This window comes from Eucalyptus grandis, chromosome 7, assembly GCF_016545825.1.
Source record: "Eucalyptus grandis isolate ANBG69807.140 chromosome 7, ASM1654582v1, whole genome shotgun sequence".
Taxonomy (NCBI): domain Eukaryota; kingdom Viridiplantae; phylum Streptophyta; class Magnoliopsida; order Myrtales; family Myrtaceae; genus Eucalyptus; species Eucalyptus grandis.
The window spans coordinates 58,318,792-58,342,665 of record NC_052618.1 but is presented as its reverse complement, the minus strand read 5'-3'; the positions used below and the strand labels follow the sequence as shown (position 1 = coordinate 58,342,665).

The window sequence follows — 23,874 nt, the reverse complement described above, 5'->3', positions numbered from 1 at the left end:
AGCCCTCTCGGCTTGACGCCCAACGCCACGATCTCCACGCTCATCGCCTTGAACGACCGGAGCATCAGCGCGAGGATTAGCCATTGCGTTTAGGAATGATGGCTATGATACCACTTGTCTCGGGTCGATCTTTTACGGTCGATCAAACACCGCGCGGCCTTAGGATTGGTGATCCCAAGTCAGCCTTAGACACACACTCGCTTGAACACAAGAACCGAATGGGCAAAGAGAGTGTATATTACTTGTGAACGAACGACACAAAGTGGGAGAGGGATCCCTATTTATACAAGAGCGGGTCGCATCTCGCCCGTGGATCGTCCCTCCGATCCAACGGTTCATTTTGAATCCGTATAATCATTACAAGCTATACAAATGTGCTACTCGAAGGCTACTCGATGGTCTCGCACCCGCACGCCCCTGGGAAGTCCATGGGTCGCGCGCGTGCCTTGGGCTTACCATGGGCGTGTGTTAGAAGCAAGATCGGGATTACAGTCCGTCGACATGCGACCACCAACCGTCACGGCCGCTCGAACATCGCTCACGGGTCGCTCATGGGCCGCACATGGGCCTTCGCTCGTTCGCTCATGGGTCGTTCGTGGACTGCTTTCGGGCAGCCCCTTGTACGTGACACGGCCCATCACGGACGATCTTGGATCATGCTTTGTCCGTGGGCCGTGTCAATAGTTTCCCACTAAGTTTGGAATCATAGCCGGTGACGGCCCAACCATGGGCCCAAAAGATCAATGTTGGGCTTAGAATCGACTAACCTAACCAGTGGCCCAAATAGCGCCCCATAAAAGCTTGAACATTTAGCCTAACAAAGGTCCTACTTGCTCGAGAAAAGCCCAAAGGCCCAGCAAAAACTTGACCTTTTGTCGAACATTTTGGGCTAAAATGGGTGTGAAGATGCCTGCCCAATCCAATTCGGGTATTGGGCCTAGGCCCAGCTTCAATGCCCAATTTTTTGTCCAAACTGCACTAAAAAGGCCCATGATGAGGTCTAGAAGAAAAACAGCCCTTGGGCTTAAAATGGGCCCACATACCGCAATAAGCCCAACCTTCAAGGCCTAAACTTATATCCAACCCAGGCCTAGAAAGCCCAAACCGAAACACAGATTAGGGGTTATTTTGAGGCCAAGGAAAATTGTACTTCGACCAACAATTTTAGACTTAAAATGTCCCATAAAGGCCCAAGTACGGATGCACATCAGCTCAAAAAGAGGCCCAACATAAGGGCTCAAATTTCTGGGAAAATTATCTAAAAATCCTAAATTTATTACACTTTTACCAATTTAGTCATAAATTTTTAATTTTATCAATTAAAACTTAAATATTTTCATTTAAATCAATTAAGCCCATCTAACCAATTTTGACAAAAAAATTCTAACATAGATAACCAACACTAACGTGATATTTTTTAAATAATATTTTAAATTTTTTATGGGTTTTTTATTTTCTTATTATTTTATTATTTTATTATTATTATTTTTTTTTAAGATTTAGAGCTGGCAAGGTTGCAAACCAACCTTCATGACCATAGGCGAGGGTCAGTTGACCCTCGCCCAAAGCCAACAAGAAGTACAATATCGAGGGTTGGCTAGCCCTTGCCTATGGCTAGTAAACCATAAAAATTTAAAATATTATCTAAAAAATGTATATTAGCAATTTCCGGGCAATTTTCCCAAATCATTGGCAATAAATGAAAATGTTTAAAACTTCATTGGTAAATTGAAAATTTATAACTTAATTGATAAAATTACAATAAGTTTATGACTTCTTGATTTTCCCTAATTTTTGTCCAACCTGGGCCTAGAAAAGCCCAAACCATGGCAAATAGGCCCCACATAAATACCGGTCTTAGGGCCCAAATTCCATCAACCTGGGCTTAGGAAAGCCCAAACTAAGATTCAGCAAGGCTCAACTATAGGCCCAATTTTTTTGGCTTATTATGGGCGCAAAAGGCCCAAGTACGAGTTGGACCAGCTTAAATCGAGGCCCAGAAAGAGCAATATGAGAAGGCCCAAATTCGGTACAACTTTGGACCAGAGAAGCCGAAATGCGGCCCATATGATGGCCCATTCGACGACCAGAACCATTCGACCTTTGGCCCAACTTTTTTATATTAAAATGAGCTCATATCAGCCCAAAACTAAGGCCCATGAAGGGCCAATGTAAGGCCGAACGTTTGGCCCATATTTCGTTAGGCCCAGGCAATGACTCGGGCTCGGACAGCCCTACATTCCCTTCAGCAAAGTCCATAGTTGGGCCGGGATCAGCCCAATGTTAAGCCTGCACTAGCGGAAAAAGAACAGAACAACTCGGACCTAACTTGGACCGACTTTGGGCTCATTTAGCCCACAATAAGGCCTTTAAAGGGCCTAATGGACCAAGAACAGTCCAATTCGCTGTAGGCTTGGGTCTAAACCAGAAAACTATATACTTGGGACATGATTACAGTTGCGTAGCTACCCAACCTTTGGGCACCCTCCAGCCCAAACGCCCCAACCTCAGGGCCAGCAAATCTTTTGAGGCCGAGCCGGCAAGTTTTCTTCTTATTAACGTTTTATCTATAAATATAATGAAAATATCACCAATCCAGGCTTCAATTACGAGAGTATTGCACCCACGGATGACGACATAAATTCTTTCTACTAGTTGGGAAATGGAAAAACTAGCTGAAGAGTCCTGACTGAAAGACCAAAATTTCATAATTCACAGATATATATAACAGTCCAATTTGTACAAACATGAGCAGAATTATATACCTCAGAGCTCAACAATCGAGAGTCCATAACGTACAAATTTCCCATCACTACCTCTGCTGTCCGGGCTGAACCGGATCTCCTCCGGCTGTGCCAGTTAAAGACAAATCCCCCACTCTGATTCGGTACCATCATCATCCGGCTTTGCATCAAGTACTTTCTTTGCAATCACCACACCCAACCCCTCCCCCACCCAACATCATTCGAATCAGTGGTTTGCGTGTGCAAGAAAGTATAACGGCGGCGGCAGCGGCGGCTTCATCATGGTAGAGCAGCAGCCAAGAACAGCATTTTGAGTTACAATGATATGCAAGGTCTCATGATGCACAAGTCCCTGCTGGGCATTCGTCCAAAACAACATCCGCAGGGTCTCCAATCCATGGTCTACCTTCTCTCCACTGGAATCTGATCCTCAACTTGCCATTGGCATCCACCCCCACGATCTCACCTTTACTAGCATGTGTCTCCATTCCCCATCCCCATCGTGGAGAAATCAGTCCTCCTCTGATCCGAATTTTGTCACCAACTTGGAACGGCCTAACCCGTTCCATCTCAAAAGCCTTGCAAAGCCAAAGCCTGTCCATAAAGCAAAATGCAACCCACAAATTTCCATCATCTATTCTGTGCACTACCCCAATGCTTGAGTGACTCACCTCACCCCACTGATGGGTTGGGGTCGATACTGTCACCTTCACCTTCACCCAATCTCCGATGTGAAGCTCTTCTTCCTCCACAATCTCCACCTCTGATGGGTCTAGCACCCAAGCTTTTGAGCCTGCCGGGGTATATATTCTCAGCTTACCATCACCGTCAATTGCAGAGATGGTTCCAATACTTGAATGGCTATGGGCTGACCATCCAAATCTTGGCTGCTTTACCGAAAGCTTTACCTTTACCTTCTGCCCAACCATCAGCTTTTCAACCCTTTCCAGATGGGAAGTGGACCCCACCCATCTTTCTTGCTCCCCACAAAATGAGACAATCGTGCTCCCATCCCACTCGTCTCCATTATATCCTAATCCTTGTACGACCCCTATACTGCCGGGTCCAATGGATTTCCAGCTATTTGCCTTTTCTTTTAGTCTCACCCACTCCCCCACCTCAAAAGTCTGCACTATCTCAAAATCTGCAGGGTCTCCTCTCCAAAAGCCAGGCAAACCATTAATAGCCACCCTCAATTCTCCATCAGCATGAACACTAGTTATAACACCTTGTGAATCAGGCTGGGCCCCTCTCCATCCCCATCTTGGCTCGCTCAGACCAGCCCGGAATCGAACATGCTGGCCGACTTTGAAGCTAGGAACTTTCTCAACATCTGTATAGTGTGTAATCCACCTCCCCTTGCGAAAACAGCATGCTAATTCTAGGTAACCGGTCTCCTGCACGCTGTGCACAAGAGCAAGACTTTCCTTCCCAATACTGTTCCAGTCATAACTAGGTCTAGTCCCAAGACTGGGTTTTGACCGTACCCAATCACCAACTTCAAATCCAGCAAGCTGTTCTGCATCTCCAGGGGAAACCTTCCACAAACTATGTCGACCAGCCACTTTAACCTATCAACAAGCAATGATCAATACGATGTTCCCAGGTATGAGGAGCCTGAGGCAAAGCAAGTACTATAGTGACAAACAGAAGAATGTGCCACCAAGAAAATACCAAAGAAACTAGTCCTAATTGACACAACTGAGGATCATACGCAGTAACTTAACCAGCTGACATAAAAACTATGCTGTTAATCTTAGTAAAAACAAGCGTTCCCAGTTAAATATGTGGTTCTGCCTCAGCCAGTCAAATAATTCCTACATTGCTGTGTCTAGAGGCTGCATGCATCAATATAGCAAAGGGAATATACTCACATTCAAAGCACCATCCATGTCTATTCTCACAACTTTTCCAACAGTTGCAGGGGTCTCATTTGACCATCCAAGCCGAGGCTGGGTAACAGACGGCTTCATCCGAATCTCTTGTCCCACTTCAAAAGGAGGAACCTTTTCCATGTCTGTTACTGAGCAACTAAAGGACTTACTGCGGAAGCAGAAGGCAACCCCCATATCGCCGTCTTCTTCCAAGCTATGAACTATGCCAATGCTGTCTCGTGTGATGTCTTCCCATCCATATTTGGGGAATGGAACAGAAGCTTTCACTCGCACCCAATCACCAACCTGGGAAAGAGCATAGCTTAATTTTGCAAAAGACATTCCAAGGGATAGGATAAAAAATAACATGATGATCATTACCTTAAAATCCTCCAACTTTTCCATGTCAGAAGGATCAGCTCGCCATGGCATATTGCGATTTGGTATTTCGATTAGCAGCAGACCATCGTTCTCTATTTCGCATATCCTCCCAACACTGTGATGAGTCTCACGACCCCAAGCATATCTGGGCTCTGCAACAGACCGTTTCACACACACACGATCCCCGATCTGTCAAAAGCATAATACAATTTTTCATTCCATGAGTAAACTAAGAAAATGGAACCGTAGAACAACAAAAAAGCACAAAACAAGAAAAAAGGCATCATTCTTAAAGAAGAGAAGACTCTTGCTCACCCTAAAAGGCACAACATGCTCAACTTCTTCTGGCTCACAATGCCATCGAGTGCCCAGGTAGCTCAATTCCAGAAAAAGACTACTATCTGGTCTAATACAGTAAACTATACCGACACTTCCTGGTGTAACAGCGCCTAATCCATGCTTAGCAGTGGTAAGACCAGGACGAATGCGAACCCAATCCCCAACCTTGAATTCTTCAACCCTTTCCATCTCTGCCGGGTCTGCTTTCCATCCTCTGGATGCTCCAGGAAACCCAACACGCAGAATGCCATCATCATCAACACATAAAACAGTGCCAATGCTGTCCCTTGACTGACCACGCCAACCAAACCTGAGCATTGAACCAGATTAAACATGCAAATTCTTAAGGTAACTGCACCTAGATAGACTACTGCAGAGATCAATTCCAGATACCTAGAGTACAATGCTCTAACAAATATTGGGCAAGCCTTGCCAATAAAGAATAATATTAGGCAAGGTCCTATATCCTCTAGACAACACTGGAACAATGAATTTCGCAGAACCAGCCTGAGACGATAGAGAACATACACATTTGTTCTAAGCATGAATCTGAAAGTGACAACAATGAGTAATCAATGCCAAAATATGTCCATTGTTATTTGCATAGCAATATGCAACATGATGTATACCATCATTTGTCCAAATTACTACATAATGTTTGAGAGTGAAATCATAAATCTACCTCATGTAACATAACAATTCTCAAAGCAACATAGCGAATTCTCTCTTCAGATCAAGCCAATCCTACAAGAAATTTCCTGCTCTCCTAATGAAATAACTAATTTCTTATTATAAACCATAATTCTGCGTAAAAAGTGGGCAACTCCTGCTTCCTTAGACAAAATAACCAACTTGACTTGAGAGGACAGGAGCAACAGCTCAAGTTGCAATGACCGAACAGATGAAACTTACTAAATTTTTTTTGGATGAATTTAGGGACATCCTGAAGTAGTTTGAGAGTAATTTCTTACTAATGCATGATTAATTCCACGTCTACAAAGAAAGCTCCATCAAGTGATATGATCCATTAATGACATGCATATGGAAGATTAGCAACAATTCAGCTCATACCTGGGTTCTTCAACATCTGCTTTAAGTTTCACATGCTGTCCTCTGTCCAGGGGTATCACTTTTACAACTTCACTTGCCAATACATGAGCCTCTCCAGAACAAAATGAAACAATGAGCTTCTCTTTGTCTGGAACACCTTGAACAAACCCAACACTTTTATGGTTTGCACCTTGCCATCCATATGTAGGATTTTTAACACTTCGTTTAAACTTTACCCAATCTCCTACTTCATACCTAAACATATAGAAGCAAACAATCAAAATCCCAAGGATAGACAATAATTTCTTGAAAATGAAGAACCTTTCTACTCACATTGTGGAAGATAGATAAACTCCTCTATTTGCAAGAGCCTCCATGAGATCTTCTGATATCCATTCTCGAGGAAGGGCCTCCAAAAAATCGCGCAATGTCTTACCACTACCAACAAACAGCAAAAACATGTCTATGTTAAGAATAAAGAGAATATATATCATCCTTAGGTCATCAGATTCAAACTTTCTAACAAATTTAAGTGGAAGATCTTAGAAATGAAAAAAATGTATGCAGGCCAATGAATAGCTAAAAATGATCATCAGTTTACAAGTATCGTAAAATCAAAGAGGAAGCAGGTCTATATTGGCACTTGCCTGTGATTTCTTGCTTCAACAGCAGCATCAGGGCTTCTAAGCATTATTATGAGCCACTGAAGATTTTCTCGTATCATTTTTGCAGACTCAGCAGCTATGTGGAAAGCATTGTCACCGTCATCATCCTGTGAAGGATAAACAAAGAAATCAGACAAGTAGAAAGATTGAGAAGTAGAATTATTCACTCTAGCAAGTAAGAGAGGATAAAAGCCAAAGTTCTAGAACACTCAATATGAAATTCATACAATCTGCTAGGTGCTGAGAAGTGGTTATCCAAGGCATGTTAGTGAAGCAAAGGATTAAATTTTAGAACCCCTGAATGAGTACTTCTACTTATTGGTCCTTCACTTTTCTTTTCTTTTTCTTTCATTTTTCCCAAGTGGGAGAGGGGGGGCGATCACTATCATGCTATTTATGTGTTTTGTGCGCAAAGATGGAATGAAAATGGAATTCCAGTTTTGATTTTTGTTGCCATTCCTGCACTTGGTGACTCTTTAGAAGCTCAAATGGGCATTTCATGGGGGAAAATCCATTGCAGCTTGTGAAGGAATGGGCACTCACAATGCTTGTAGTAGGGAGTACTTTATCAGTGCTAATTAAAGGAAATGCTGCTTGAACATGGTAGGACTTTCGCAGTAGCTTAGTTATGGTCATTGAGTATATTTTAGTAAGCATGACAAATATCGCTCCTAATATACTTAACACCCTTCCCACTTCTCTTCTGGGAAATACACTAATTATCCAGTGGACAGCACCAACAGGCTGATTGCCTGGTCATCCAACTAACTACTGCACTGGACATGCTTGCAGAGATCAAACCATGCATTCACATACAGCTTTAGGTAACGTTAGCATTTAGTGTTCTATAGTTTGCATTCAACCCTCTCTACTTGAATGTTTAATGAGAATGAGTCTCACAGATCCTCTGATATGGAGATCCTGAACTTGGCGGTTGTCAATAGCAAAGAGAAGGAAGTTGGCTGGAAAAAAGAGCATAGATAAGATCCCCATCACTACGCTAGGTCATAAGATCAAGGTTCAAAGGTCAGACTAGTAGCTAAACTGCAATTTCAGGCCTCTTTTAGGGACAGCACCAAATACAATGTACAGACAAAAATGATGACAAGTCAAACCAGACGTTTAAGCTGGCTATATAAATCACCTTTGCAATTGCACTTGATTTTGTGTCCAGCCTTCTCTAAGCTATTGTGTACGATTCATATTTTTATTTTTCTCCTTCCACATTTTTAAAGTCTTCTCCAGTCCCTGCAACCTTGAGCCCCCAAACCCAATCAGATTAGGCCAGAATCCAAAAGCCTTCATTCAAACGAATTTATCCTATGTTATCCTTGCTCAGAGAGGCACCTACTTTTCCCTGTATAAGTTGATATTCAACTGTCTTTTCTCATGTGCCAACACATCCAACTAAGCATATTCAGCATCGTTACATTCAATTTGTGCACATATTTGAGTTTAACTGCCCAACAATCCATGCCATAGAGTATTGTCGGCCTTATTCTCAAGTCAACCAAAACTCCAGAAGCACTGCTCCATTTCATCCACCCTACTTATAGTTTGAGGGAGATCACCATTTACCTCACCATCCTTTTGAAGATACAAAAGTAAATTGCGTTCACCTTTTGGGACTTCTTGATCTTCGGTTCTTACCAACATGTCTTTGAACTTCAACTGTTACCAAATTTAGACTCCATAGATTCATTCTTTGATCAACCCACATGAAATAAGGCCTTGTTCAGTTCACTGCAGAACTGGATTACTTAAGTAAAGGACTTCCAGTTCCTAAGTCTCTTAAGTTTGGAAAGAGGTAAAAAAATTGAATTTTGGATTAGCCATGGAATATGATTTCTCAAAAAATGTGGAACTGGAGTACTTAGAAACCTATTATTAAGATTCTACACTTGGGGACTCCAAAAGATAAATTACAAAAGCAAACTGAATAATTTTAACAAATTAAAAAAATGAAAGCTGAAAAATAAAAATAACAGATATCCATTGCCCCTAATCATCGCCACAGCCTTTGCCACTGCATTTCCTCTTGGCATAGCTGAGCTAATGGTGCAAAAATCTCATTTAGTCACTCTGAAACTCAAGTCAATGAAGGAGCCAGCACCCCTTGCCGTCCCAGCGCGACCATAGATCTAGGGTAGCCAAGGCAGCCAATCTCCATTGGAGCAAATCAGCAGAGGTTGCAACCTCCATGACCGCAGGTCCTTCTCTCTCTATGTGAAACGGCACCACCGTGGCCATGGAGGTCGCCAGCCTCACACAACCATAGACCTAGGGTTGAGCGAGGTAAACAACCTCTATTGATGCTTGATGGAGGCTGCAACCATCATGTGCACAAAGAGAGAGAAAGAGAGAGAGAGAGAGAGAGAGAGAGAGAGAGAGGTCCAGATGAGTTGAACAAGGAGTGGCCAGTGGAGGTATGGCAGTGAGGGCTCGTGGCAGCAATCATCGGGCAGTGACCAGTGCAAAAGCTTAGCTCTTCGCTTGTCCTCTCATTTTCCTTGAGAGTTGGAGATTTGGGGAAGAAGACAACCAGAGATGTAGAGAGAATGAAAGAAAATTTTCAGAATAAAGAATAAGGAAAAAATGGAGAACATATCTCATCCATTGAGTGTTGATTGGTTGAAATGTATTCTCCCCAAAAAAGGCCTAGATTTTGAGAACGTATATCAAGAAAATTTTTAGTCATCAATGCAATTGGTAAAAAAATACTATTTTAAGGAATGTGATTACTTGGAATGAAAATTCACCAATGGATGCCCTGTTAGTGGAGGCAAATGAGGCCTAAGATCTGAACATTCGCGTCAAAATTTTCTTTACTACTAGGTTTCAACTAGTAACCCAATATCTTTTGCAAAAGCATATAAAAAGGGAGTATCACATATGAATAATCGAAACAATTCCACCAATCCTCACCACAAGACGTGTCAAAATTTTCTTGACCCATGTTTGATGGGTTGAGTTGTTAAATGGATTAGGTACTAAATGGGTTTACAACTTACTTAGACTTAACTGACTTCTATGACTCTCTCTCTCCCTCTCACTCAATCCCATGCTCATTCACTCCATGCTCCAATTCAGTTTGGGTATGAGTTTTGCTAGATTTGGTTAAATATGGAAGTGTTTTAGCAATATTGATCAGGTTGAGGTTGGGTCGAGTGTGGGTCACTAGGTTTGTATTACATGGAAATAGGTTAAAACAAATTAAATTAGTCAATTTGGGTCGGACCATTTTCGATTCACCTGCCCGGACCAACCTGTTTGATGGGTCTACTCACCACCGCTTGATGACCAATGAACTCTAGCAAAAGCAAACATGAGCACCAGATGATATTCGTCTTGAAGAGATCCTTGAAAGAACTAGATGAGTAAATACTTTTGAGCAATACACTATGGATACCCACAAGAGCACTTTTCCAATGCCATCTATGAGATGACATTACCATACAGGATTGCTTGCAGGAAAGAGATCTTATCCGCAAGTTCAAAATCAATCCTTCAAAGGGTAACATATGCTAGAAATAGTAATGAGGCAAAAGTTTCTTATGGATTTGGATACAAATTTATAAAGATCAACAGACTGGAGAGGGAGAAGACATCAAGCAGGGGGGACTGAGACACCTACCAAGAATTCACCCGATATAAGAAACAAAAGTATGCTAGTATAAGAGTATATACACTCCAAGCCACAGTTCATTGCTAGGGAAGCCTTGACACTGGCAAAGGAAGGAGCAACACCAATGCAGGCACAACACTAAACAAGAAGTGAGAAGAGAAACCTGTAAATTATAATTCGCCCCAGCATATAATAGCAATCCAACACAAGACTTAGCCCCTCTACTCAAGGCTGTATGAAGAGGTATCATGTTGTGCATATCCCGGATATTCACATCTACTCCAGCATCGAGAATAGCCTACAAAATGTTTACAGGGAAAGAGTAACAAAATAGTTCCTCCAAGTGGCCACAAATCAGGAAGATCTTCAAAATTCCATATTTCAATGAGATTATTAAGCAATAGACAAAAATCAAGTTTATGTATGGAGTAAACATGTAACCTTGACCAACTCAACATCATCAGCCATAGCAGCAGTATGCAAAATTGTTCTCCCATGGGCATCTTGAGCGGTTGGATCTGCTCCAGCAGCAAGCAGCAATCGAACAAGCTCCCTCCTTCTATAGCACAATAACAGCAGAAGAAATTTTTAACACAAGTGGAAAGCTAGCTAATTGTATTAAGAAATCCTAGAGAGATTGTCACAAATTACGTTTCCAAGTGGAACAACAAATATTAATACTGAGGATATCAAACAGAGTAGGCATTGAAAATAAATAAAAAATGAGCTGGGGTACAATCTAGTATACCAAGTTCACGGTCTTTTTTTAAAGCAGCTGCCATACATACTGCAGTGCCAACTGGACTAGGAATGTCTATCGCATTTTCAACATCTTCAGTGCTAGCAACTTCCACCCACCGTCTCACCACAGTGACATTGTGCGTTGCCACACACAAGTGCAATGGTCTGCAACATACAGCAAACAAGAAACAGTTTTAGACTGACAAATTATGCTGCAATCATTCCAAGGCCATTGAGAACATATATTGAACAAAAGATATGGAGTTAGGTGATTTCAGATTCAGACAGCATACCATATAAAAGGAAAAAGGAATCATAACAGAGAGATAAAGAATAGAGATGGTACTCATTGACCACAAATGCAATATACTTTGACACAGTGAAGCAGATAAACAAAAGCAACGAATCCAACATGAGTTCAGGCCCTTGATCCTAACTGACAACTTTAAAATCGACAAAGATTTTTCAATAGACAAGGTTGACTGCTTGTGAGAGGAGAGTCACAAAACTTATTCAATATATTATTCATATGACATTTTAAAGGAAGAACCGTGAAGGTACTAGGATACTGTTCTAACAAAAAGATAGTTGCGCATGCGCATTCGCATGAGAATTTGAGGGAAGGAAGGAAGAAAAGGTAGGGGGGAGATCTCCACAAATTAGAGCTCCCATTTTCTTCTCTTGATTAGATGTGGCTGTTTAAATCCAAGTCACATTCAGTTCATGATATATTGATCATATCCAGAGTTCCCCAATATTAGCAAAAAGTTCTTCACTCCCAGACAAATTAGACCAGACCCGTTAACTGTGGATTTGTTCAGCTCAAATTGTTATTTTCGCTATCTTTTCCGTACATATCATTTCAAGTGGTCAAAGAAGAAAAGCAATGTACTCACGTAAGATTTTTAGAGTTCACAATGGACATGGATGGACAGCCCCCACATTCCAAAATGACCACAGCACAATCAGTGTATTTTTTTGCCACAGCCTGGTGTAGAACAGATTCACCTTCATCATCCACAGCATTGGGATCAGCTCCAGCTAATAGCAATTCCTGTATTACAAGAACCATCAGAGCTAGATCTCCAAAGAACCCGAAAGCTATGTGAATATAAAGTTTGCCAACAACAATAACTTACACGCATGCAATCTGGTTGGCCATGGTAAGCACATACATGAGCAACAGAAGGCCCAAAGCCATCCCTCAACCTCGATCTAACATTAGCACCTCTTCTGATGAGGGCATGGACACATTCTGGGGATCCCGCGGCCAAAGCAAAAACAAGAGGAGGGTCGCCATCCTTATCCAAAACATCTACATATGCTTCATGATGCTCTAAAATAGCCTCAACTAATTCTGCACTGCCACGCCTACATGCCAAATGAAGCGCGGTTTGGCCATCAGGATTCTGTGCTTTCAGAAGTGAAGACATAGAGTTGTTTATCTTTCCTGATGCAGCCTTTGCGAGCAGATCTCTACAGATGATAGAACTCAAAGTCAAAACTCATTCCCATAATTGTCTGACAGAAACCAAAGAAGGTTGTATCTACTGACCTAACTCCATTCACATTGCCCTCTGATACCAGCTTGTGGAGGCGGCCAGTGTTATCCTGTACTAGATCAGAAACAGATCCACGAAGTGGTTCTGTCAAACTTGAACCGGAAGATCTGGTGAAGTCACTGCAAGGGCACATACAGAGTAAAATACATGATATGACAACAGATCAAACCAATCAGAAATGTCGAGATTATGAATTAATTGACAGTGCAGGAAAGACATCCAGTTAAGTGCTAGAAGTAGAAGACCAATCCAGTTATAGCTTATATATTGATTCTTCATATTAGACAACCGTCATGACAAAGGAAGAAACAAGGACAGTCAGAATATGAGAAATCACAAGATGCAAGACGCAGAGATCAAAGCAAAACTTACTTTTCAGGGCTTGCAGGAGGACTACGCGGTATTTCTTGCAAGTGACGTAGGAATATTGCCAACATCGAATTAAAAGATGGTCTTCTCGATGCCTTAAACTGGAGGCAGTCGCCAATCATCTTCCACAAATCCCTAGGTATTCCAACTCCGACGACACTTGCATATTGCGGAGGCAATCTCCCACCCTTGACAACAGCCCGGTATATTTCCTCTGCACTAAGACCAGCCCACCTGCACAGCAAGTGTCATTATCTAGGACTCAGAAAAATTTAAAGTGATCTTTGCACAGGAAGCAATATGAAATGACACATCGAAATCTACATACGGGGCAGAACCAGTGCACATTTCCACCAACGTGCAACCAAAACTCCATGCATCCGACTCTCCAGAAATACCAATGGCATCATCCCAGAACTTCAGGGACTTCTTCACCGGCTCCCATGCCTCTGGAGCAGCATACTGGGGGCTAAGCATTGTACAATCCATGCAAGAATGGACCCTGGCTGAATCACACTCTGTCCGAGCTTTTCGACAGGCAGGTTTTTAAGGATTGAAGCAAGTCCATAGTCAGAAACTAATGCATGGCCATTTGCATCTAAAAGAAGATTGGATGGTTTCAAATTCATGCAAACAACTCCTGCCGCATGGAGTTCAGCCACACCTCGTGCAATATCCGCGCCATATCTACAAACGCAAAGAGAACACCAAGTCACGACGAGGTTCATTGGCAGAAAACATTATGCGATATAGCATTTTTACCGAGAACGAAAAAGTACCACTAAAAGTTGCAGCTTACAGCATTCTTCAATCATAATTCAGTCGTTATGGAGAGCACAATGATCTAACTTAACAACCATTATATCCTTACTCTAGTTCCTGAAATTTCCCAAATAGTACACAGTAGAAGGCACCTGATGGTGTGCTTTAACTCTTTAAATTTCAGAATACTATATCAAATCTGTTGATGCAATATAACTCTCATCCAGTCGCTATCTGGAAAATTAACATCCAAGGAGAACAAAATAACCCCAGATAATATTGTCTTCAAACCAAGTCTCTCTATGTTCTCACCCCTTCATTTCTTGTGCCTCGTGCATATGGTTTCACAGGACATGCTACCCCTTGTTTTCAAGTTACACTGCGAGCCAAAAGCAAGTTTATTCCAACAATATTGAACCATCTTCAAAAAGATACATCTCCATACTTTTCACAATTATGATGACTTTTCCAATCTTCTAAGATGTCCTGGCATCATTTGCATCTCAAATAGGGAATGTTGTAGTGGTAGTGACAGCCATGGAAGCCATCTTCCTTCCGCTTACTACCCTCTCCAATAAGGTGAACTCATCATTTTTCGGCTTTACTCAATTTACTCCCCAAAAATTTAGGTACCGAAAGCTTGACTCCTTGAAATCACCAAAGCAAGCTGCACAATTGTCTTTTGGGGATCTCTCTCGCCCTTTTTCCTCTTAACAGTTCCCAGCCATCCCAAATATGTATTATCAGAACCCCTCTACCCAATATCCAGCGATGGAGGAGAACAGCTCACAAAGTACAAATGGTAAAGATGACAATAATGTTTATCACTGAGATGTAATCAGGAAGCATGGTCAAGCAATGCCCCATCAGTGTATCACTTGTTGACAGAAAATAATCTGAAATTTAATCTGCATTATCGAATTATAACTTGTATTTATAGGTAGCCCTGACTGACAGAGCTTGAGATCTATAGGCATACACACAAGCAGGTCTGCACACACAAGTGCATGTTCTATCTTCCCATGGACGATCAACAGGAGCAGAATGACAAGAAAGAACAATGTCACAAATCCATGTTGACGAGTTACCCTGTGAAGCCCAAATCCACAGGGAAAGAAGCACGATGACTAAACTTTTCTTCCACAAAGAACCCCATCGTATTAAGAGTCTAGAAAGCACCGTAGTACGTTTTGCTTGACTAAAAAAATCAAGGTGTTGAGTTCCGACGTAAAAGGGGAACGAAGAATTAATCACGCGAATTCTGTAACATATTGCATCCAAACGTGCTAACAAAGAACTACCGAGAAAGATAATACACAAACCAGACATTAGAAGATAGACATCCCCGGATCTCACCTCACCCCATTAAAAAGATACCAATTTTGAACCACAAGCATAAGGGTGGAACTATATTTTCGCTTTGGCTTAAGTACCAATTCTTTCATGGCATAGAGAAAAATGATATGAAAAAGCTTCTCAACAGAACCTTAAGATTTGCTCCAATGTCAGCCTCCCCTCGTTGCGCAGCATCTCTGACTGCACTGACCCGTGACACCTATCCAAGACAAGGCATAAGCTACCGTCTTCATTCCTAATGGCCCCGTGAAAAGTGCACACATTCCTACACCACATTGACATCTTCCTCAAGTTGTCAAGCTGCCCCTGCACCCAGTCCATATCCATGGCCGCCGCATCATCCCCAACTACCACCTTCTTGACGGCCACGCGGTGCCTACACCGCCCCCCACTGCTGCTGCCGATCACCGCCTCCCACACCTCCACTCCAGCCCTCCTCCCCTCCCCAATCTTCTTCACCCATTTCAAATCCTGGTGCGTGCCCAGCTCGATCACCGGCCCGCAGCCGCCGGAGCTCGAGGCCAGGGCCCCGCGCCGCGGCCGGGCGTCCTCGCCGTCCGCCTCCCCGTCGGCGTCGTCCTCGTCGTCGGTGAAATCGACGTCGAAGTTGGCCGGCATCGTGGAATTGGAGTGGATGAGGGCGAGGACGGCGTAGTTCTTGCGGAGGGAGGAGACAGAGTTGCCGACGGCGGAGACGTGGCGGCAGCGGGGGCAGGGGAGGGTGTTGTCGAGCGACGCGGCGAACATCCTGGAGAGGCACTCCTTGCAGAATCCATGGCCGCATTGGAGGAGCAACGGCACCCGGTCCTCCTCGTTGTACCGCGTCTGGCACACGGAGCAACAAGGCACTTTCATCTCTCTCTCTCTCTCTCTCTCTCTCTCTCCGATTGCTCCCTCTCTCTCTCTCTCTCTCTCTCTCTCTAGCCCTTTCTCTCTCTAGAATCTTCCCCCGAGCTGGAAGCGAGCACGAGCAGGGGGGCCACAAGGCGGCCGAATGGCGCGAGATTAGGGATTAGGGTTCGCGGCTCGAAGCGATCGGGAGAGGAAGCCCCGAAGCTGAAGTCGAGGAGCTGTATAGATCCATGGGAGAAGAAAGAGAACGGAAGAGCTGAGGAGGAAGAAGGGATCGATCGAGAGGAGAGAGAGAGAGAGAGCGAGCTCTAGAGAGAGAAGGTGCGAGGGTTTTAGAGAGAGAGAGAGGGAGTTTTTTTTCTTTTTTTTTCTCCTTTCTTTTTCTTTCTTTCTTCTTTTTTATTTCTTTCTTTTTTTTTTTTTTCCGTTTTTCCGGTGATGTTCGTTCGGACGATACTTTTTATAATGATTTTGCGGACTTTCTTTCCGCTTGATTTTCAAAGGTAGGCTGGGAGGAGCTGCTTGTTTTGTTCGTGAGTCCACACTGACCCCCCCAGCCTGTCCTCCTCTCCACCTGTAAAGTACGACTGATTTTCAGGGCTTACTTTAAACATGGATTTAAAAGAAAAAAACAAAAAACAAATTGCGAGGTTTTTGTCGCTCCTTTTCGTATATGCTTTTGCTGCCAGCAAGAAAAACCACCGTTAATTAGAAAGAGAAAATGAATTAAGGAAAACAAAAATTAATCGGGTTCTTTATGAAATGATTGAGACGGTTGGGAGATGGGAGATGGGAGATGGAAAAAAAAGTGTGATTTGAGTTACTGTTAGCAAATCAGAAATTCATTTATTTTGAAAAAAAAGAGAATCTGTTTTGCTTTGATCTGTGAAGTGTGTATTTAAGGATTTACTGTATTCATATATATATTTTTTGTGTATAAACTTTTCATTTATTCTGGGAAACTCTTACGTAAGTGCTTGAAATATTATCATTTTTAAAAAAAAGAATACTTGTAGAAAATAAGTAATCAAGTCAATTTCCAATAAGAGCTTAAGCTCACCGGTTTGCCAAATCTCACTGGCCATGGGTTACTTAAATCTTTTCAGGGCAGCCAGGCATTTTTGGTCAAAACAAAATTTGGACTAAAGATTAGAAATATAAAAAGAATCAAAGCAGGGGAAAAAATGAAACCAACATCACAAGAACAAAAGCACGGATCTTTTATCTCTGGATGTGGAGTTCGCAAGCCAATGACAATGATATGAACCAACCGAAATCGAGATTTTTCCCACATTTTCTTGGCACCCTGCGCCAAAACACATGTTTTCCCCCTTTACAACTCAGAAGAATAACTCGTACATTCTGCTTGAGGCAGCTTTTGACTCGGTGAGCCAGCACCGAACCGAAGCAGCTCAACCCCATGAAAATCAAGGGAACGAACGGGTTCTCGCCCATCGTGATCAAGAATCTCAGTCTCCGAAGAAACTAATGACAAAACTTGCTGAGCTTGGACCATCTTCAGGTACGAGGGAGAGAGTCGTCTTGGAGATCCATGCTTTTTTTCTTTTTTTTTTTGCAAGAGCAAAAGAGAAACTCCTACGGTGTCTTCGAGATCAAAACGTTGCAAGTTTTCTATTGCGCCTCATCCCATTCTTCACTCATATTGCTGAGATTGACTTGCGATTCCAAGACTAAAGATTAATGCTTTTCCTCTTAAAATCCGGGTTTTCATTTTTGCCTTGATTTGAATTACTTTCCTTTTCTTTTGGCCTTTCTAATTTTCCTTTCATTCTTTTTAATATTTAGAAAAATGTCCTACTTCAGCCGTCGGAAAAATCTAATGCTTGCTGATCAGTGAAAATATAGTCGGTCAACAAAGTCACGCCATTATTTAAGACCGACCTTACTACTTTATGCATTTATTTTGAAATAATATTTACTCCACATCTCTCTTGAGAAAATGACTCCATATTAGGCACTTTTTTTTGCCGCCTTTCTTTATATAATAAGGGTGCATTATGAGATGTAAAGTGGGAGAAAAGAGCTTTCCAAATGGGTTTTGTTTTGATAGGTGATGTAGGCGTTCCTTTGCGTGAATTTTGTAATCTAAGGATTGTTATATGAAATATATAAAGAAAGGAACCCGTTACAAATAAAAAGGGTACAATACCAATTTAGAACCGTGCGTGCAATTGTTTTATTTCAAAAATGTAAACCATTAAAAATTAGTGCATAATATTTTAGATAGGTCAACAATATCACAAGAGCGTATGTGTTTTGTAACAAGAGCTAATTTTCACGTTTCTCCATGCTTGCTTCACTTTTTATTTTGACTGTAAATTTCTATCCGTAGTGCATATATCGTAAGGCCTTTTCCCAAAATATTTTCACTCAAATCATTGTACTAATTACTTTTTCCGTTTTTCTTGAAGTCTTTCATAAATGTTTAGGTACCTCTTAATGAGATTGTATAGCCATGTCAAGAGACGGCATATGTAATTTATAGAGAAAAAAAGTCACTATAAAAGCCAGTGAAATTCAAAATCTGAATTACACTGCCATCAGTTAAAAAAGACATGGAGAAAGGCCAAAAAAAAAAGGAAAAAAAAAAACATATGTCCCGGCAAGTAGTTTGACTATTCTGATCTCTCGGGTACCAGATTTCCAAAATACTTTAGCTGATGTACCGCGGGCAACGACGGCGTTTGATTAATCAAACAACACAACTGGGCTTGGCCCACAACAAGCGACCCCAATTATTTCTGCCAAAGTCCCGTTGCTTCAGACACAGTTCATCGTCCTGACTACGCACAAATGGGCTTGGCCCACAACAAGCCTGTTCTAAGTGGCCACAATTAAGGCTTTCGTACACGTGGTTAATTCATTTTGCGGAGCGATTTTAATGGCGTGCTCTCTCACATCCGACTTCCAATAAGATTTGAATTTAAGAAGGGCGGATCCTAATGCTATCTAAGCCAATATCTTGTTTAGTGACTATTTTCTCTATTAACTTGCTCATCTCTAAACTAATCCATACATGCGATGCGAATAAGAAAAACTCGAAACGGCTAATAATTGCACACGGAATCTTTTCCATTATTTGGTGTTGCGAAGGTCACATGACCGTTCAAAAGACGTCCGAACCAGTACGGGAAAGAAAACGAATCTGAGATCTGTCGAGCCATGAGCTAGAACTTCCTATCCGTCCGTTCGCAGGCGCGATGGGTTAGGCCGTTTGCCAGCAATCTCGACCATAAACAACACAGACATGTCCACTGTTCACTCGCATGTCCTGTCCGAGTACATCAGCCAAACCCGTGCATAGCTAGCCGCAGAAGCTTTTCTAGCTTATGTTCGCTCTGCTACGTGTTCCTGAAGGGACTCGACTTTTTACTTCACCATCAGTTAACTGGGTCGGATCTTTTGAAAGTTCGTGCACAGTTTTGGCTGTTGCTACGGCGGGTGAGTGATCACACGAGCTTGTATTCATCGGGATGGATCTCACTGATCATTCCATATAAGTAGATTAAGAAACAGACTGGAAATATTTCTAAAAGTAGCGCCGGTGGTATAATTTATAGATTCCCAAAAATCAAATAATAGGGATACAGGCATATATGCAGATACGAGTAATTACAGAGGGTGGGGTGGCCGAGGCGGCTGCAATCGCCCACATCAAACTCTTCAACGTACATCCAGAAGAAAAGGAAAGAAAAGAATCAAGCTACAGCATCAAATAGGGTAAGCACATCTAGAAACGCAGAATCATTGAAATAGCTGGACGGCACCACATCTCTATGGCCACCGTGCACGGACCCGCCTTTGAACGGCTCGAACACCGAGTCCGACTCGGTCGGCGAGTCGCAGCTCAAGTTATTATGATCATGGATCCCGAATCCGCAGTTATTACTACCGATGCCACCATTACCCCCCATGCAATAATCACCAGCCGCCACGAACCCTCTCTCATCGGCGCTCTGACTCGGGGGCTTCTCGCCGCCGCCGCCGCTGCCGTCGGCGTCCATGAACCGAGCGACGTCCGAGTCGCGGCCGGTGAGCCCTTGCACGGTGGCCCTGAATTCGGCGGCGCTCGTCTTCACCTTCATGGGGCTCGATATGTAAACGACCTTGATCCCTTTATCGGCGGACGACCTCCTCCGCGCCGCGCCCTCCGGCTTCCGGCTGTTGGCGATCTTCTTGCGGGGGTGGTTGACGCCAAGCACGTCCATCTTCAGCGGCGCAAGATCTCAAACGAATCTCGAAATCTCACGACGAAAGGGAGTTTCACACGAAGGTGTATAGTTGCTGGGGTCTTTGAGCAAGGATTAAAACGGGTGGAGGGAGGGCATTATATAATGATGGCGGGACAGGGGCCTGTGGAAAAAAAGAGGTTTTTCGGGATGTTTCGGAGAAGGAGATGTAAGAAGAGAGAGAGAGAGAGATGTCTCGTCGAGAGGAGAGGAGAGGGGAGGAAACAGGAGGAAGCGAGAGTGACGGGATTGGATTAGATGGAAGATTCTATCCGAGAAGAGGGAGATGCTTAGATGACCCGGAATCGCACGGTCCGTTTGGTGACACGCCGTAGCTTCCCCTATCTCCCGTTCCTAGGACTAGGACTTTTGCTAGGGTTTTCGTTCGGGTATTATTGGATAACGCACGTGCGCAGCCACACGCGACCCGGCTGGTTGCCAGTCCAAATGCAGCCTTTGAAAAAAACCAACTGTGAGCATACGTGGCCGGACGGCATTGGCCTGGTGAGTCGCGGTGGGAGGGAGCGGGGAGGGAGTTTCCGGGAAGCTCCTGATCATGTCTCCCCGCCTTTGATTCTTCGAAGCCTTTCTTTATTCATTATTGTCAATCTTTGCTTTGATGACGACGACAGGGTGGAGGCGATATCGTCGCACGAGCCGAGTTTTCATATGTGAAAAAAGCCCCAGCACGTCGCTTTTGTTTCGAGAAAATAAGGGCCCGTTCGTACATTGAACTTGTCCCACGTGGGGACGTATCACGATATTTCTCTAAATCTGAATCTTTTTTGTCTGCGTGTACAAGATCATCTCCGTAGGCCGTAAAAAATTTCTTCGATTAGCGACGTCCTCAAAAAACAGTGTGCGGAAAGCGTACATCGACGGTTTCGTATAGAACGGGAGTCGAAGCTCTTGTTGTGCTGTTTGATTAACAATATCATGTGATCTAAGCAAGAGTGACCATGTGTGTGTTTGTTTTAAAGCTTTTGTTAGTGGAGCATTTGTATCTTGAGGGATATTGTCAATAGTCACATCAGAGAGCGAAGTGAAGTTTAACGTGATATTGTCATAATGTTTTATGAAATGTTTCTAGCACTATTGATTTGGATGATTTGTTTCGATGTATTTTAAGATTCGTCATTGTTGTTGATTGATGATACGCCATAAACAATTGTACCCTAAAAACAAATCCTTACAAGTGATGTGTTTAAGAATAAACTAATCGAAAGGGAAAAGACTAGTGCATTTAAAAATCATCTCATTTGTAGTTTAATTCGTATAAGCTCCAATCCAAGAAAAGGGTGGTTGTCAAACAAATCTAGTTTAGCAGATAAGGGAATACAAGAAATTTAAAAATAGTTAATTCATTATTGTAACTATCTCTGCAGCCATATGTTTAGTAGACAAAGCAATGAGATTTTGGTGTGTAAATTAAGTAATACGATGATTTGAATGGAGACAAAATCTACGCTCCAAATTCAAGTCCAGCTGGTAAGTAAATGCTGCTGCCCTTCAATGCAAATTTTTGCGGGGCAAATTCAGAGAGGAATCGTACTTAATAATTTCGCGAAAGGTGTGCATTAATCAATGACGACGTGTCCTAATGCAACCCACGGCGTGACGAGGAGGGAGTGCTGGGAAGAGCAAAGGGAGGAAGGAACCCAGGAAACAACGCCAGCGATCTAGAAGCCTAGAGGTGCCAATGGCGACATCAATCTCCATTGATTATCGAATGAGACAAGCTCCGTCGAGGAGGACTAGGATATTTAATTAGAGAAAGAAAGAGAGGGGGCAAACGAGCGGTTTGACAATCGGGCTCCCTTCCCCGGTCCCTCTAGAACGCCCACTCCCACATCGAAATCGTACAAAAATACGAGGTGGGGCCCGCACGTGGTGGCGTAGTGCGCTGCAGCTTGGAGGATACGCCACCCCGTGACGTCAAAGAAAGAGTCCCTTTCTGTCTCTCTCTGTCCTCGTTTTGATAAAAAAAAGAAGAAAGGGGAAGAAGAAAATGAAAATCTCGCTTTCGCGACCCCAGAACGGCGATGGCGCCGATGTCGGTCCAGGGTGGTGCGGGCGGGGGAGGGTTTCCTTCCACGCAAGCCCCTCCACGCAAGTGGCACTTTGACCGGAGCCGCATTTACGGACCGCTGGAACGTGCGGTGCAGGACTCGCCAACGATGCCGGGCATCGCTGGCAAAAACGACGTGCGCAGGTTCCTTCCTTGTTGGGCCTGGGTCTTGGAATATGGGCCTCGAACGGATGCAAGTGTTGGGCTTCGCTTCCGGAGCTCGTGCTTTGCCGTTGTCGCTGGGCTCGCGTTTTGAGGTCCAGGCTCGAGCCCCCACCTCTTCCCACTTTTTCCGGGATTACGACAAAATACGATTTGTTGAAACATGGAAATCATCGTCGTCGTCTTCGTCTTCGTCTTCTTCTTCGTCCGTCCTTGGGCTACTTTCCTAGGAAATAGCTTATTTGTTTTGTTTTACCCGTTTCTATTTAGGGTTCGAGAGAAGACAGCTCGAACTGAGACGACGGAATTGACTATTTATGAAGCTTGGCTTCCTTTGATTAACTATGTTGGAAAGTGCCGTATTCATTGTGAAATCTATGTACAGATTCTTCTTTTGGAAAACAAAAGACCAATAAATCTCGATCGATGTTTAAAGAACTTCAATTCACATTCAAGGCTTTACTATAAATGATTCAATATTCACGATCGCTTTATATCAATAAGTAAATAGTGATGTTGAAAGTTTTAACTTTGTCTATATCAACCTTATTAATAATATATATGGTTCCTCATTCATCTTTTTTCCCCTCTACCTCTCTCTCTCTCTCTCTAGTTTTCTTTTGAGGACAGTAAACTTAAATGTATTATCTTTCTTCGACATTATCCATTGAATATAGCCATTGGAAAAATGCAGAACATCATCTAAACTCAAAGTATCCAATTATAATTGCCAATTAGATCATCGCGTCGTTATACACCAGATTTTATTGTGTTAATCCACATGAAAAGAAAATACGTGTGAGGCCACAAACTGTATAAGTAGTTAAGAGAAAATCGATTGTGTTAAGTAATATAAGAACACTCGACCGTTTATTCTTTATCACCCCTCAAAATCAAGCATTTGGAAAAATCAACAATGGCTTATAAATTTTTTTACTGGGAATTGTATTCGTAAAAGGGAAGCACCGTATATTATCAACGGCGAAAATTAATATCAAGTCGCCCCCTTTCCTTTCCTACTTTGTAGGGATAACTATTTTTCTTTAAATTTTGTCATCCTCAAGTCGTTGCTTC

General features: G+C 42.8%; 1 protein-coding gene across 1 annotated transcript; it reads right to left on the bottom strand.

Moving 5' to 3' along the window:
- Positions 1-2,663: 2,663 nt before the first annotated feature.
- LOC104455940 (E3 ubiquitin-protein ligase KEG) lies at positions 2,664-23,400 on the bottom strand. The gene is given in 18 exon segments (XM_039317287.1): positions 2,664-4,315; positions 4,619-4,924; positions 5,000-5,188; positions 5,315-5,648; positions 6,410-6,643; positions 6,722-6,826; positions 7,036-7,160; positions 10,842-10,976; positions 11,120-11,235; positions 11,427-11,584; positions 12,316-12,473; positions 12,559-12,895; positions 12,975-13,100; positions 13,354-13,584; positions 13,679-13,898; positions 13,901-14,037; positions 15,599-16,349; positions 23,394-23,400. Coding segments are annotated over 17 exon segments (4,872 nt in total). The 5' UTR covers positions 16,324-16,349; positions 23,394-23,400; the 3' UTR covers positions 2,664-3,079.
- Between the last annotated feature and the right edge of the window lie 474 nt (positions 23,401-23,874).